The sequence below is a fragment of the Onychostruthus taczanowskii genome, unplaced genomic scaffold (assembly GCF_017590055.1).
Source record: "Onychostruthus taczanowskii isolate IOZ18803 unplaced genomic scaffold, ASM1759005v1 scaffold63, whole genome shotgun sequence".
NCBI classification, from domain to species: Eukaryota; Metazoa; Chordata; class Aves; order Passeriformes; family Passeridae; genus Onychostruthus; species Onychostruthus taczanowskii.
This window is the reverse complement of record NW_024504012.1, coordinates 1,964,633-1,982,288: the sequence shown is the minus strand read 5'-3', so window position 1 is coordinate 1,982,288 and position 17,656 is coordinate 1,964,633. Positions and strand designations below refer to the sequence as shown.

General features: G+C 39.3%; 1 protein-coding gene across 10 annotated transcripts in view; it reads right to left on the bottom strand.

The window, feature by feature from the left end:
• Positions 1-17,656, bottom strand: part of CEP350 (centrosomal protein 350) — a 69,296-nt gene that overhangs the window by 14,315 nt on the left and 37,325 nt on the right. For 8 of the 10 annotated variants that reach the window (XM_041419986.1, XM_041419990.1, XM_041419991.1 and 5 more), the window contains exons 25-34: positions 17,221-17,308; positions 16,717-16,863; positions 15,663-15,820; positions 11,948-12,070; positions 8,191-8,390; positions 5,873-6,084; positions 4,531-4,675; positions 1,824-1,984; positions 1,089-1,228; positions 184-266 (exon numbers count right to left, since the gene is read on the bottom strand). In XM_041419986.1, the coding sequence (XP_041275920.1) occupies positions 184-266; positions 1,089-1,228; positions 1,824-1,984; positions 4,531-4,675; positions 5,873-6,084; positions 8,191-8,390; positions 11,948-12,070; positions 15,663-15,820; positions 16,717-16,863; positions 17,221-17,308 (1,457 nt within the window). The remainder of the gene's footprint in view (positions 1-183; positions 267-1,088; positions 1,229-1,823; positions 1,985-4,530; positions 4,676-5,872; positions 6,085-8,190; positions 8,391-11,947; positions 12,071-15,662; positions 15,821-16,716; positions 16,864-17,220; positions 17,309-17,656) is intronic. The other 2 variants (XM_041419994.1, XM_041419995.1) reach the window with 1 other exon arrangement.

The window sequence follows — 17,656 nt, the reverse complement described above, 5'->3', positions numbered from 1 at the left end:
ACAGTCCTGCAAAAAATACAATAAATAAAACTGCAAAATATACAGCTCCATCACTACCATTTTATGGAGTCTCCATCCTCTCTTAAAACCTCATTGTAAATCAAGAAGGAGAAGGTTCAAGAATTTTAAAACAGTCAGTCTTCAAGATCTTAAGTTGTAGTATGGATTCTTCCAGTTACCTACCTGCATGTTCTGAAACAGATTCCAAAGATGCTCTGGATCTCTCTGACTCAGTCAGTGATTTCCAGTTTTTAGCTGTCTCAGGCCTAAATTGGAAAAATCAAATTGCATGAATTACAGTTACAGCAGTGGGCGATGTTTGCTTGGTTTTCTTTAATAGATAAAAAAGGAAATACAGGCATGTACAATTGTAACACCACACCAATGTGGCTTTATAATTATAACATAAGCAGTTTGCTTTGTCAACATACTACAGCCTTAGGAAATGGGAATGGGGACAGAGGAGAGTCTGGAGAGTCCTGGAAATTAATTTTTTAAAAAGACTAATCAAACTTTATCTCTTTCCAGGAAAAAAAAAAAGGGGGGGAGAGAAAAAAGTTGGGTGGTTTCTGTTATTTTTTTAATTTGAATGCACTAAAATTGCACCATCTGCTGGAGAAAATTAATGCTTAAAAATACAGTAGGAAGTGCAGAAGATCAGGTGAATTCTCTACTCTTTAAAACCTAAGATTTAAAACAGATTTAAGTTGCAAAGATGAATGGCTTGCCTTACACAGTGCAGTGGACAAAACAACTTACCAAAATGGAAAAGAAAAAAGCCTGAAGGCTAATAATCCATGCACAGTATCTGGCAGAATTCTTGCACAACAGAAAGTTATTATTATTTTAAAAATTGAAACTAGAGCCTGAAAGGCTGGGCAGGAGAACAGTGAGGTGCGTAAGATTACAAACATGGTAAATCTTATCTGTTTTGGGTCTGGTGACAGCAGCAAATAGGTCAGTTGGATACTGACAATGTCCAGTGCTTTAAGGCACAGAAGTTAGCAGCTTTCCTTACATCCATGGTTTTGGCTAAAACAGCAACCAGCTCCAAAATAATCTCAAAAAGAAGGAGAAATTCCAGCTACCTATGGAGTGGTGGTGCCTTGATCTTAGGTTTTTCAGCAGCAGCTGAGGATGGAGTTTTGATCTGAGGTTTGGCTGTTGGTGATGCCTCCAGATCTTGGCTCAGCTCTGCTTCAGTCTTCTTGATAAACTCGTCGTATGACTGCACACGAAAAACAATTCCAGCTGTTAATACACTAAACCATAACTACAATTCAACAATCAAAACACAGTGAGTGAATAAAGAATACACCCACTTTCTCTATCAACCAATCTATTTAACTTTTCCAAAATCTACAGCTGCAATCCTAGAAATTTCAGTACTTTATTTCCAAAACCAAATTACATGAGCACTGATCTTTAATCCCAGCTAGGACAGTAATGTGTATAAACATACACAACCCCCAGAATGCTGCCAGCAAGCCATTACAGACACACATTTTAAAAGGGAATGGCATTTTTGCCTCAAAGCTCTGGCTCATGACTGGAAATGGTTAAACAGCCAGGTTGGATGGGGCTTTGAGCAGCCTGGTCTAGTGGAAGGTGTCCCTACTCATGGCAGGGGGGCTGGAATGAAAGGATTTTCAAGGTCCTTTCCAACCCAAACTGTTCTGTGACTGTGTAATAGTCACACTTCTATCACAACAATTTGTCTTTCACAGCTGTTGATACAATATTTTGCCAACAAAGTCCACACTACCAAGATCTATCTAAGGCTAACAATCTGTTACTTTGCCCTTCTTTCTTCTGTTCCTAACCTCCAGCTGTTTGATCAAACTGGCTTCCTGGGCCTTCAGTCTCTCCTTTTGTCTCTTTTTCTGCTCCTTTTTCAGCTGGTACACCACAGATTTCCTTTTCCGTAGCTCATCCTTCAGGGCCCTGATGCGTCCTTCGATGTCACTTTGATCAGAGGTGGTTTCTGAAAAAGTTTAGTTTTATTCTTTACAAATTTGCACCTCACAAAACAATTCTGAGCAAAGCAATAAACAGTCATTCACTAATTACAAAATACAGTCCAAGAAAAATGTCAAAGAATGTAATGCCAATGTATTATTTAACATAGCAAGACTCTTAAGGTGGGATTTCAGGTTCACTACTACGTGTGAAAGATACAAAAAGGTGTTGCATCTTGCTTAATTTAAAAGAGACAGGCTCTGATACAACAACTTGTTACCAAGTTCATTCACACCAACCACACATTTATGCTCTTCAACATTAGCTGCTTGTCATGTTGGGTATTGCAGAAATTAACTTTTTATATTTAAAAATACAATTTGGAGCTGCACACCAAAAATATATCTGAAATATAGGTTTAAAATTATAATACAGAGTTTCAAGTTGCACAGTACACTTCATTGATGAGAATGTCACTTGGGACAGTGTACTTCAAACCTAGACTAAATATATCTATAAAATACAGAGCTGACTGGCCAGCAGCTGGAAGGGAAGTCAATTTGAACAATGCAGAGATTGTCACTGTCCCCAGATACTCAGATCTAGTCTCTGCATGGTAACCCAATTCTACCAATAACTCTGCTGATTTTCTTATTTCTGCTGTAACAGCTTTCCTTATTTCCTCCTTTTCTACCCACCTGACCATGTCCACTTGTTTCTTGCTTTAAATGTATACCAACATAGGGCAAAACAAGATCCTTGTCCCAGATGCTGCTGCCACAATTAACTATCAAAAACTCTTCAAAGTACTACCTGACATAGCCTTACTGGGGCTCCTCCCTGAGCTGATTTGCCCCTTCCTCTTCTATAGCTGCAGCTCCCAAGAGGAGGATTTTGGCTGGTTTGTTTTTTTTCTAATGCTTAGTATCACCTGTAGTGTTTTCTGGGTAAAGTAATGCTGATTACTTTACTTGGTAGTTTAGAAAGTCAGTTATCAATATGCTTTGGTCAGCTAGCAGGAGCAGCTGACATTTCCCCAATTCATTTCCTTTCTGAACATAGCAAACCACCATAATGAAAGATTCCATTCTTAGCAACAGCCAGTAAATACAATCAAGCTACTGTATTCTTTTTGCATTAACAACTGTTGTTAATAATTTGAGGAATTTTTAAAAACCCAAAACCCAAATAAAAAGAATGGAATCTCACTTGCTAATCAGGAGCACTTTGTGATGCCACTGTAATTAACAGCTCCTCCCTGACAGTAAGTGACCAGTATGTAATTATAGCATTTCTTGATCAACTCATAAGGGAAAGATCTGCACATGCTTTCATCTTTGACAACCTTGTCTACGCGTGCATCAGACTGACAGGGCAATGACTTCATTGTTAGTCAGCAGGCCAGAACATTTGTCTCTTTACAATGGAATGATTGTGAAACCAGCACCATCCTGATCAGCTTCCCACCTCTTATACCTTTCTTTAGAATTTGAAATTAAAGACTGTCAATATTTTGTTTTAAGACTTATTTTTGTGATCACTGTTGACTGCTCTACATTTCATAATGGCTTCCTTATGTGACTGCTGAATCAGAGTTTTAAAATAACTTTATCAAGGTGCTGAAAGCTTCACTGTGTTGGAAACTGCTCTCCAAACAGAATCCCAACATAGATTACTCAGTGCAAATGTGTAGGTGTTTCTCACAGTAAGTTACCAACCATCACAAACAACAGCTAATACACACAAGAGAACCTGCTAATTCTTTTTCCACTGAAGACTTACCATAAAAAACCCCGAGAAGGAAAATGCTATATCATTTGCTAACAAATATTGTGTGGTGCTCTATCAATTGTACTGTGGAAAACAAGATGTTCTAGAGACTAAAAGCATGGAAAGAGTCAAAAAAGGCTTCCCAGGCAAAGCAAACAGAGTGGATGATGGTGACCCAATGCATGGAGCTCAGGAATCCCTGCACTCCACATCACTGAGAGCACAGCAGGGAAAGGGCTGCTCTGAACCACTTCACTTCCAGTATTCCTCCCCCAAGCATTTACTGGCAGGCAGCTTGGGTACTGGATAAAGGGCATGAGTCCATACAGGAGATTTTATAGCTCAAAATGCCACCTTAGGCCCTATTTTACTGCACACAATCCAAACCCTCCTCCCCTATGTCCTGAAGCATCCATTGATTCTGCACATGGCAGAGCAGCCCCAAAGGTCTCTCCCCTATACAGCCATGTAACAGAGCTGTTCTGCTTCTGAAGTTGGGTGCAGAAAGAGGGATTTTTAAATCCTAGGACCACCTTCACTATTGACTCTTATCTTCTTCACATGTGTTTGCAGAACCTGTACTGCTTTCTACAAGAGGTTATAAAGTATAAACCTTCTTAAATTAAGATTTTCTTCAGCTGAAGAGATCATATTACATAATGGGAAAATACAGCCACCAACCCCAACCTTGGCTGTTTCCAGGAATTTGTCTGCCTCTCCACATCTGTGTCTGCATTTTAAGTTTGTTAAAAGCAAAAGCTTTGAAAAAGCAATATAAACCCAAGTGGGTATTACACTTACCTGACTGTGTCATAGATAAAGATTCATCAGACCAGTTGTGAGATGTCTGGTGGGACTTCACAGGTGAATGTAGCTGTCCTCCAGTCCTGTGGCTGCCTTTGCTGGAGTCTTGCTTTGACACAGATACACTGCTTTTGGGAGGAGACTGGGAGAGAAAAGGATAAATAAGTAATTGCAGTTTGAAAGTAAAAGATCACTGTCATCAGGAGCCACTTACAAGGAAAGAACAGCAGGACAAGAGGACATCTCAAACAGTGGTACCTATACAACAATCTTAAGAAGAATTTAGTATTTTCTAGACAATAAAACACTAATAACAAGAGCAGCAACAACTGCCTGCTTACTTTGAGCCTGGATTTCAATAAACCTGCTTAGACTACTCTACCACCACCTAAGTGAACTGACATGGCTCTGACTCACATGTGTTCAATACATTTGTGTCATCTGCAGCAATAGGAACTCCTAGTAAATAAACTAATAAAATTAACCACTTCATGTAAAGGGTGCAAGACAACATTCTGAATCAGTGAAACAACAGAGCACTATTTTTCTGAGGTCAGGCAAAAACTCAAAGAGCAAACTTTGTTCTAAAACGCTGCTTAATGCTTCAATATTATTACAAACCTTTAACACACATTGCACATAATCTCTGGCACACATTAGACATTTTATTATTATCTACTCAGCAAATCTGCCACAAAAGTATTTGCAATAAGTCTAGATAAGCAGTTCTTTTATCCCACAGACACAGAATTTTCTGTCTTATTGAGCACAGGGCAAAGTTATCAGGATGAAACTCATTAAAATTATCATCCAACTAGAAATAACAATTGGAATAGAACAATAAGGCAGAATTAAGCAGCAAGCAGACACAAACCCAAAGGACTGTGCATGAGGTTTCAGGTCTGCTTCTTCATCCTACAGCTACACTTTGGGATACATTACTTGCAAATAAGGCAAAGTGGAAAAACAGAGCATAGCTTCCATGGCCTCAAAGAATTTATACAATGGCAACAAGCTAGCCTACAGCTAATACACACTGCTAAACTGGGTCAGTATTCCACCACTTAGCACTGCATACCTACGTGACATACGTAAAATGTTTTGCAAGACTACCCACAATTTAAAAAATATCTAAACTCTGTGTGGAAACAATATTTCCTCAAGACTTCAAAACACACATCTGATCACAATGATGACTCATGGTAATGTGAAATGGTATCATAAACACAGAAAACAGATTTAGTTAATAGTGTAATATCTCCTTTGACAACTGGGATGGCTGTACTTGCCACTTCTCTGATAGTGTGTAAGAGTACAAAAGGCAGAGCAGCTCACTCACCAGTTTGCCAGGTGATGTTGAGGACTTGAAATCTTCAGAATAAGCCATTTCTTCATTAATTGTACTCTGATCTGGGCTTTCTGGCTGTCCATGGCTCATGGGCTCTGATGGGACAGACTCAGCAGCCAGACTGCCAAGATCTTCTGGAATAGAGCTTTCACTATTCAGATGAGAACAAGAAGGCACTGGAGACTCTTCCTCACTAGCTGTTTCTGAGATTCAATGAGAGAAAAAATAAAGCACATCAGAACCATCTTATATGCAGAAGCTGAGGGCATATAAGGCTGAAGGCATAAGGTTGAAGGAAAACTTTCTAAGCAGTCTGCAGATGAAGTAGTAACTGCTATCAGTACCTGTCAAACAAGCATTATTTCACTCACCTAGACACTGGTGGGGAAATATTTAGCAAGAACAAGCCTGTTTACCAGAGAAGTATGATTTAAAGCATTATTTGTGTTCAAGAAACAACTGGATGTGGCACTTAGTGCCCTGGTCTAGTTGATAAGGTGGTATCAGTAAGAGGTTGGACTTTATGATCTCACGAGGCCTTTTCCAATCCAAATGATTCTGTGCATCTGTGAGAACTGCCCAGCCTTCTCAGTGATTGCTAAATATCTAAAATAAAGAGGTTTTCAGGATATTCCAGCATTTTCCAGACAACACACCCCAAAAAGATGATTAGGGAAACCTGTCCTTCCAGTTGACCATACAGAAGCAAGAGTCACTATTAGTCTGAAGAAGTCATGGAAGAGCATATAATCTGCAGGCCAGATCTTGAATTTAGAATTGATTGCTTCCTTTACAGTACTTGCAGAAAACATTTTAATGTTATGATTTCATCATGAGTCTCTTAAATGGCAACAAACAAAATAATAATTTGGGTTTCCAATATTCCTGTTTACTAAATTCTGCAGGAGTCATGGCATTACTAGGCAGCCATGGAGAACTATTCAGTCTTTGAGTAAAGGCTGGGGAGAAGGACTTTTCCTTCTGAAGCAGGGCTGTGCTCCAATGTTTACTGACAGATACAATCAGTTTTCACTTATTGATAAGAATTCAACATCTGTGCTGAATTTTTGTTCATGGGAACTTACAGACCCATACACACATCATCTTTAAAATGTCTTACAATGCCTAAAATCCACATGACTGCTTTCATTAACAACTGCAATAGGGCATTACTCTGAATTCCCTCTGCACACTCAAAGGATGTGCTGCCTACTTTCAGTAAAGTGGGGAAAAAAAAGAAAAATAGGTATGTTTTTAGAACAATCCCTGAAATCACTTTCTCTCACTGCAATTCAGTTCCCTGTGCTTCAGCATGATCCACTTAAGACAGAACTGTAAAGTTCTGGCTTCCAACATCTGGGAATTCAATTTTTCCTCACAATAGCATCATTTATGCTAATTACATCCTAGCATACTTTGCCTCAGGTACACATTTCAAACAGGTGGCATTAACAAAGGAGGGAAGAAAAAATTATTTCAATTTTTTGAAAACTCAGACAATGGTAAAGCAGCCCCTGACAGAAGCCATCCTCACCAATACTAGTACGAAAGCTAACAAGCAGAGACACTTTGCTCACCACTGGGGAAAATTATTTTAACAGAGTAAATTCAGAAGACTACCAGCAAAAGAGCATGTGTGGGAAATTCAGGACTCCTGGACAATTAACTAATATGATTAAGTAGAAGCTGTTTATTGTTTACATTATGCACTTATTTATACATTCTAACTCAACTGCCCAGGCTGATCATGTATTTCTTATTGGTGCCTTTGCTTGTTGATGTGTTTTGCATGCACTTCTCAAATTATGTGATTGGTTACAGTCCAGGTGTTTTGCTGCCCCCTGTTATCGAGTTCTCGTGGTTTTGCAATTTGGTTTCGCAGCTTCTTCCTTGTTATTCCAGCACAGTTTATGTCTTAGTAACTTTGATGAATTCCAGAGGGCCCTGAGAAAATCCTGGTAAGAACAGTACCAAGTGAAATGGCTCATGCACCTTGTAGTCTAAGCTGTTCAGATACGTTGCTACAATCATAGCATACTGCAATATTTTTACTTTGAAAGACAGAAATACAGTTTAAAAATTGTACATAGAAGTGACTGATGGGCTTATGCTGCACTGTTCACTTGGGAGGATACCTAGCAAAGGAGAAACACACACTTAACTATGGTGTAAAACAGACAACAGAGTGCAGAAACTCAGATTCCAAGAGTGTCCAGGAAGCAACCAAAATATCAGAAAAGGAAACAACTGCAAACCTACGCAATCCTTCTCTCTTATCATATGTGTCACTTCTCCCCAGTTCCCAATACCTTTGGGCTCAGCTCTCTGATCCCCCAGCTCTTTCTTGGCTATCTTGCTTTTGAGCAGCTCTTTGTCCCAGGCAGCCAGAGCTTGCTTTTCCATCCTCCGTATTTCTGCCTCCTCGGCATCCAGGCGCCGTTTCCACTCCAGCAGTTCCTCCGCGTGCTGTCGGCGCTGCATCAGCTTCTGCTCCCGCTTGGTCAGGAACCTGACAGGCAGAGCACAGGACAATGCCACACCAGCCAGCCACACTGAGCTCCCAGTACCCAGATGCTCCACTGCCACCATTCCCAGAATTGCAGTTGTTCAGTCTGTTTTCTAGGATAATAGCCACAATAACTGCTATATCCCAGACTTCTGATGTGCTGCTGCAAAAACCCCACAAGTAGACAAGGGTTCTTTTCTCTGCAGGAAGTAATGTCTACATCATACTGTAAAGAGGCTGTTTATATCTAAAAAAATCTTCAAAATCATTAAAATCATATGCACTAAACTAAACAGAAAAAAGTTCCCAATTTCAGGACATGAAATGTACCTGTGGTATTAAACTGGAACCTTCTAGAAAGCCGTGACTGTTTGAAAAATGAACTTTCCTTTTTTGTTAATCCCAGTAACAGAAAAATTGTAACCTCAGTTGCCCCATGGTTTTTTTCTAAATATGCTATTATAAGAGAAGATGATTCTATATTAATAGTCCTCCTGGAACTTTAATCCTTCTTCCTTTAAGCATCATCTCTATGGACTGGTACACTTGGAATGTTAATTGTGAGCTGACAGCATCAAGAGAATAATGATGCCAGTATGTTTCTTCCCAGCTACTAACGTATCTGGCTGGTAGTTTAAGAAGAAATAAAAATTAAAGCTCATGCAGAAAATTCGTAGATATTTTCTTTCTGACAAAGAGCTCTTAAGTGATCCATGAAACCTTAGAACTGACAAAACTCTCACAGGATTTGGTAGGTATGAATAGGTTTGTGTGCACACACTTGTTCTCACTGCCAGCTCCTGTCTCATTTCTGAGCACTGAAGTAACCATAGCACTTAACCCTTCAGACAGTAAATTGGAAGCAAGTTTAACATCAATTGCACACACTTCCTCTGGCATGCCAAGTCTAGAGAAGAGTGTCTGTCAATCTATTAATCTACTACACTGAAAGTTTTAAGATGTCACAGAATCACTCTGTAGAAGGTCCATAGTTTGCCAGCTAGAGAGAGTTTGCCATTGGTACAGAAGTTTTGGTGCTGTAGAAGGCAGACTTCAAAGACTTGTGATACTTTGTTTTTGCAACTGTCCTTATAATTTTCAAGCCATCCCAAGCACTTAGCATCAACGTTTTTAAGCTGCAAAGCAGATAATAATCTCATTTGTACTTTTTAATCTCTCATGTTTCAAAAAACCCTTTTATTTACAGAGTCTGGAATGGCCAAGTGACTAATGTGCAGGTCTTGCCTGCTAAGGGAAATTTCTCATTTGCTCACTCAGTTTGTTCTGTTCCCTGGAAAAGTGAGCTGGCAGTTGATCAGAAAGGTTGAGATTCAGATAAGTCCTTCTCTAAGACAGATTCAGACAAAGGGAGCAAGTTATGACATGAAGAGAAAAGTTTCAGAAGCCAGTTAGAGACGCTCACAATTTTCTGTCTGATGGTCAAAACAAGAGGAGGTGAAAAACAGAAGCACCTCAGAACCTCTGAACATCTGCCACCTTCAAGCTGACAGATTCCATGACTTTGTGCATAATTTTATCACTTCCTATAGACGAACATCAATCATCTACACTTGTGCTAAACTGACAGCCTGGTGTCATTAACAGAGCAAACTACCAACAGCAATTGCATTACAAACATGACAGGGACAGTCATGATAATGTTCTGTCTTTCAGCAGCACTGTCAGATCTATCCACTCTTACTCTCACACACACATCACTTCCAATTAGACCAGCAGATCATGCATGTGGAACTTGTTTTAGAGGTCATTATTACAATGACCTCAATGCAAAAAGCAACTTTTTCTTCTTTCTTCACCTACTGTTTGATTTCATCAGGAAGTTTTGCAGTTTACTGGGTCCTGAGAGAGGCACGTCAAGTTGAAATAAAATGCAGAGAAAGGCTGAAATAAATGGATTCAAAAGACCAGGACTCCTTAAAAGCAGATGTCAAATGAATTAACCCAGAAGACCACAAGCAGGAGGAGAATTATGAAATTGCCATGAAAATAATTATCACAGAAGAACTACTAAATAAGAAAGATAAGTCAACAGAAGTGATAGAAGAGAAAGAAGATTCCAACAAAAAGCCCACGAGAAGAGGAGGATCAAAGCAGCATGGCCAAAGATGCAGACCCTGTCATAACCCCGGGGTTTTAAAGGCCAGAGCCACAAAATAGCAGATGCATTGCCTTAATATTTACTGCAGTCTAGAGGGTTCCAGTTGCAACACCAAGCGTACACATTTATCCTCAAAAGCAGAAAAAAAAATTGCAAAAGCACATCTGGCATCTATGCAGCTGGAAATGTGGGGGAGCAATGAGGAAGCAGCAGCACTCAGATTACAGCAGCATGACTTCAAAGTCTATTTCTCTGTTGCTAACATCACACATTTTATCCATGCATTGCAAATAGTAGTATTAATCTGCTGCTTTAAACTGTATTTGCATATTTTAAGGTATATTGACTATAAGCCCAAACAATGAGGTTTCAGCAGCTATTCTGAAGTGGCAACCAGACAGTGGGAGCAAAGTGAACTGTCTGTTTGCCACTCAGAACATAGTAGGAATAGGAGATTAGAATCCTGCAATGGTTTGGGTTGGAAGGGGCATTAAAGATCATCTAGTTTCACCCCTTTACCATAGGCAGGGACTCCTTTTGCTAGACCAGGCTGCTCAAAGTTCCAGCTGACCTGAACATTTCCAGGGATGGGACAGGTTGTTGTTCCAGTGCTTCACCAACCTCACAGCAAAGAACTTCTTCCTTATATTTAATCTAGATCTAGCCTCTCTCAGCCTAAAACCATTACCCCTTGCCCTATCACTACAGCCCCTGGTAAGCCTGTCTCAATTTTTCTTATAACCTCACTGTATATGCACAATAAGGTCTCTCTGGAGCCTTCTCTTCTCCACACTGAACAAGCCCAACTTTCTCTGCCTTTCTTCATAGGGAAGGTGCTCCCTCTCTTTCATTTTTTTTTGTAGCTTCCTCTGGACCTGGTCCTACAGGTTCATGTCCTTCTCATACTGGAGACCCCAGAGCTGGACACCAGACTGCAGGTGGGGTCTCACCAGAGTGGAAGTAGAGGGGCAGAACCATCTCCCTTGACCTGCTGTTCTTCCATGCAGCCCAAAACTGAGTTGGTTTTCTGGGCTGCAAGTGCACACTACAGAGTCATACCCCATTTTTTAGTCCATCAGCATCTCCAAGTCCTTCTCTGAAGAACTGCTCTCAATCCACTCGCTCCCCAGGCTGAACTGCTAGTGGGGATTGTCCTCATCCAGGTGCAGGGCCTTGTGGACCTTCATGAGGGTCACCCTGGCCCGCTCCTCAAGCTTGTCCAGGTCCCCCTGGATGGCATTCCTTCCCTCCAGCATATCACCTGCACTGCTCAGCCTCGTGCTGAGGGTGGAGTGATCCCCCTGCCTACGCCACTGATAAAGATCTGCAAACAGTGAGGCAAGTGTCAACCATGTCCACTGCTGAAGAACCTCTGGACTTTCTAGGACTGAACAGAGCATGCTCTATCAAAGAGTCTATCACTGGAGAAATATACAGTTACCTGACCAATTGGTTGTAGATATACAGCTGGAATTTGGGGTGGAGGTTGGGAAAACAGACACTGAGAGAGGCCCAGTGGTGAGACGTAAAGACAGAGAAGAAGTAGTGAACAGGAGAGCAGTGTCTACAAAATAAGGAGGAAGAGTTTAAAACTAAGATAGCAATTAAGGCAGAAAGAATGAGAAAAGGATAGCATCTGGCAAAGAACTTTAAAATTAATTGCATTTAACATTGTATAGTTAATACCCAACATCTGCAGTACAAAAACTGTACACTGTTATGCAGAAGGTTATAGAACATACACTTGCAACACTTGGTTTTCTGTTAATGAAAGACAAGCTACTTTCACACTGCTGTATTTTTCTTTAAATTTTGGAGAGTTTTATTACTTTGATGCAGATTTCCACAGGCACCAGTTAACATATCTCAGCCTGACCCTTCTCATGCTATTCTCTCAAAGGAGTGTGTTGTTGGTATTAAAGAGCATGCTGGTTTTGCAATATCAACAATTTCCTGGTCTGAAACTTTAAACACATTTTCTTCACCTGGCGAAACCTCAGTAAAATTATTTCTAAAGTAAGGTAAGCACCAGTGAAAGAGCAAAGAAAAATAGATTAAATAGTTAACTTTTAAAACATGGATAGTTCCGGATACACCTGCCATTCACATTATAGCTGCTAATAGGGATTTTTTGAAATGAAGTACAGACTTGATCTCAGAATACTCATATATTTCATTGAAGTATTAACTGCAAAAAGGTAATACCTATTGTATTAAAAAATCTACATAATTTACAGCTCTGCCTAAAATGGTATTTCTTAAAATTATTACCATTTTAAGCTAATTCCTAATGAATTATCAAATTTATAGAAAAATACCATGCTCCATTTAGCTCTATCAACTACAATGCAAGCTAAGAAGCACACTAAGGAAAAGCAAATGAAAATAAGCATTTAATTTGTTATTGCACAGATTATCATTAATGCTGCATATGCAAGGAAAGCCAGGGGAAAGTGGTTAATTCTCTTTGACAGAGCATGCTCCTGTTCACATGCAGGCTACACAGACTCATCAGTAAAAATAAAAACAGAATTATTCATTCATTCATTCCCCTTTTAGCACAAGACAAATATTAAAGCTGCCTCCTAAGTAAGGAAGCCAAAGGATTTCCACCTTGCTGTGGAGTACAGCAAATCCAGCATAGCAGGCTTTCCCAGTTCTTTTCTCTAGTTCCTTTATATTGTTCATTCAGCTTCTTCCCTTGAGCCCTTTTCCACCCTGAATCAGGTTTTCCACCCTGATTCCCCTCAAATGGCAGCTTGCTACCATTACACCCCAAACCAAACATCTTCCTGCTATTTTTATGTGCTTTACAAATCAAGGCATTAACAAAAAGATACCAAGTCAGCACTGTGTTTCAATCAATAAGCACTGCTATCACTACCAAAACACCTGCCAGAGGTGTGCAAAAACTGTACAAGAGGGAAATCAAGTTTTAGAGAATCATTTATGCTTACACAAAATACTTCCTTCTTTTAACATATAAAACAATCCAAGACTTTTAAAACCAGAAAACCCAAAACACATGACCACACAGATCACACACAATTTCCACTTGTTCTGCTTAAAGTAATTGTTCCATCTCAAATCCTGGTATCCAGCTTCTGAAAAGTATTCTCCAGGTGAGCAATATTTCCAACCACATAAAATAATAATCAAATCATGACTAAAATATCTTTAAAGGTAGAACATACTTTATATCTGCAACTATTCCTTGTAATACATAAGTCTTTATGCAATTTTAAGTGTGGCTTAGAAATGAATGTACTTTGAAAAAATAAATTTCGAGAACAATACTGACAAAGCCACTCGCTGATAAAAAGTAGCAAAGGAAGTCTTGAATACACAAGTATATTTGTCACTTCTTTTAATACTAATACTGTATCTCAAACTTCCTAAGCAGCAGATTGGTTTTTTTATCACCATTTGAAATTTGTTGAGTTTGTTTTTGGGGAAAAAGTAAGATAAAGACCCCCTTTTAACAAAAAAAAACAAAAAAAAAAAACCAAAAAACCCAAAAAAAAACAAAGCCAAAAAATCAGAAGAAAAACATTACTTTCTTGAAACCCTAGAAGTCAGCATGGCCTACAACACACACACTTTTCAAGTCTCTATCTTAAGTCATTTACCAGTCTCAAAAAATACTTTGAGAATTTGCCACTATGATAACGGGGTGGTTTTCATACAGTTTGGAATGCCATGAGTTTAGTTTTAGAAATATGACACCTCAGAAACTTTTAATTATCAGTGATTTTGGCTGTTCAGTTTAACAGATGCCACCAGAGGAGTCAGAATAAAACAGCAACCAAGTCAGGCTAGACACAAAGGCCATGAAACTACACAACAGGTTTTGAGTTTTCTGTACTCACACCAAAGCCTCCCTTACTGCTGTTGGGTTTTATTTTCATCATAATCAAACACATGCATAGGTGGGAAATGTGCTTCTCAAATTGATTGCAAGCAAACAGGCTGCCAAGGAGTCAAGGACAGCTGGCCTTTACATGGCACTGCTTGCTTTGGGATGTTTTATCCAGCTGCGTTTGGAGTCTCAAGAGAAAACACATTCCAAAGATCACCCACACGGACTGAATGCAGTGACTGTCGTGCTTCTAAGCTCAAAAGAATTGTTTAAGCAAAGACTGTTTCTTGTGGCAACTGGCAGAAGCCAGACTTTCAATCAATTAGTCTGAAATAAGAATTTAGGGCTTCAAAGTAATGAGCACAAGCAGGTAAAGTGTTTGGGATGTTTCATGCACACAAAGTAATTCCTATACCAAAATGATGCAGAAACAATTTTTTATCTAAAACAACTTCACAGGCAAAATCAGGAGATTCATTTTAGGTTTTCAGACACAGGAACTGCACACAGATTTTGTTATTTCCTCTAGAACCTAACAAACATTTTCAACATTCTTCCACCCTGTTAACCAAATATATTCTCAGCCACATACATATAATATCCATTAATAATTAAAGAGTTAATCCTAGCTGATTTCAATGCAATCAGAATTAAAATTCAGCAGCTGGATAATTAGACAGAAATCACATACCTGACAACCTCAGTGTCTTTCTGTGAGCCAGCTCTGAAACTCAGTTACTAGTTTTTGCATAACATAATTGCTGTTATAAGTTACATTTCAACTCAAAAATGTGCACTGCAATTCCAGAATCTCACTCCCTATATTTTTTCACTCTTTAAGGTTAAAGGGGAGATACAAAGTACAGGCACCATTTTGACCATTTGACTTCAGGTCTCTCATTGCAAAAGAAACTCTGACAGGATGTGCTGTGAAGCCACAACCTGTCCATATTCCTTGTACCTACAAACATCAACATCTCTTAAGCTGGTGTGCTTTTACCAACTCTATCAAGTACAAAGAATATTAAACCAAATCTTCTTTAATAAAACCTTGACCACATGGTCTGCCATAATGTTTGAATCATGCAAGAACTGCAGCCTTTAAATTATTATGTCCAAGGATTAATATAGTTTTATTCATGCTTCCAATCAGCTGTTTTTCAGGCAATTCAGATCAAAGTGTGGTATCAACACCACCAATATTTTTGATGGACATTTTTAGTGCATATTTGGGCCAAACCAACTTGTTCCACTAAAATAGCAAAATTTTTTAAAAGGAAAAAAAAAATATAGTTACTTTTCATCCATTCTGCTGCGCATTTTTTTAAGTTTCTGCATAATGCTGCTGGTCTCACTGCTGGAGATGGAGATTGGGGAAGGGCTGCGTGTTTCTGCATCAGTTGGAAGTGGGCTGGAACCATTGCTCTGCTTGATGTCATCCTCACTGGGAAGCTCCTGCAATTAAAGGGTTAAAATAAAAAAGAAGTATTACAAGACTATTCCAAAATCCTTTAAAAATTGTGTTAATTTGTGTAAATTTAGCCTGTAATCTCTAGATTACATGAAATACTGCTTCAGATAAGTCTGTCCACTTGCAGATTTAACTTCATAACCTCATTTTTGACACACAGCTTGTAGTACATAATTTAAGTCTCCATAATTTAAGTCTTCCCCTAACTGTATCCAGAACAAAAAAAAAAAAACAACCAAAACCCACAAAAAAAAAGCCAACAACAAAACAAAACCTAACCCCCCCCCCCCAAAACCCCAATCAACCAACCAACCAAAAAAATCATAAAAAGTCCCCAAAAGCAACGAACCACCAGAATTCAGTTACCCAAACAGGAAATCAACCTTTTCTACAGTACGACTATTAAACTTGTGTCTTCTCAAAGTTTTGTAAGGAGACAGCCAGTTACCAAAACTTCATTTTGCTTCCTTGTAAAGTAGATACAATAAACCTAGCATAACTACCCTAACACACACAGTAGGAAGTTTTGGGGTTAGTGCTTATATTTAGTACTTTGGGCATGACGAATAATCAAACAAAAATCAAAGCCTGAGACATGTAAGCATCAAAAAACTCACATTCCCAAAGTCATTAGTTCACCTTGAGAATGAACAAACACCATCTACTGCATGTTTAAAACATTTTGTAACTTCTCCAAAGGCATTTCCTTCAATGATGCTCTAAAGAAATTAAACATAAATTGCTGAGATAAAGGGGTGAGGTCACTTCAGGCAGACAAAACTTCCAAGTGATAGGTCCAATCTAGTATCCTTCCATTCCTATAAACACTGAAGCTGCATGGTGAAGAGGGAAGATTCCAGGTCCTGTGCTGAACACTCACCAGCTTGTTTTCTCCTGCAGACTTCAGTTTTTCCTGCAGCTTCATCGTAGTGTGACGGATTCGCTCGATTTCCGCCTGCTGTTTAAGGATGAGCTGCCTCTCCTTCCGAGCAGCCTTGTTTGCCTCCTGGAGACGTTTGATTTCTGCCTTTTAGGTGTAAAAGATTCAGCATGAGAACACTGCCAGACCTCTCTCAAGAACACACTCAAAGCTGCCACAGTGCCCCTGCTATGGGTTTGACACGACTGCAGTTACATGGGGAAGGAACTAGGCTGAACTTCAGCAGCAAAGAACTGGAGATCAATTAATACTTCAGAGTCCCAATCATGAGATCACAGATAGAGAAGGACCCTCGAGAACAACGTGCTGAGTATGACTGAAATGCAAATTAAAACTCACAGGTAAGAAATACTGCTGGTTCTCCATTCCTGTATTTACAGTGTCTGAAAGCTTTAGTGGGTACACATGGCTTTCAACAGGACTTTCCTAGAGGGCATTCCTTACCTTTTCCTGCTGTAATCTCAGCAGCAGACCACGCTGCCTCTTTCGAATTGGAGGCATCTTATCATCCTCTCCTTTGTCTCGCAAATGCCTGCAAACAGATTGAAAGAAAGAAACATAAAGTACTAAAATTACTTCATAATAATAAATAATAATAAAGTAATATGAAAAAAGTGCACGACAGGCCTTTTACTCTTTAAAGTGAAACAAAATAAGTTTATTTTTCCTAATCTGCAGAAGAGTATACACCTTAATCCTTGGCATGCTCTATGGTGGAATATTTTGCATAGTTTGGTCAGACAGGCACAGCAAAAAGGCCAGTGCAGGTAACTCACACAAGAATGGACAGAAGCTCTGCAGAGGTAGCACACTCACCATTTGTGAAACATAAAAGGAAGGGCACTTGGCTCATTACCTAATACTCCTTTGTCAAATCCAC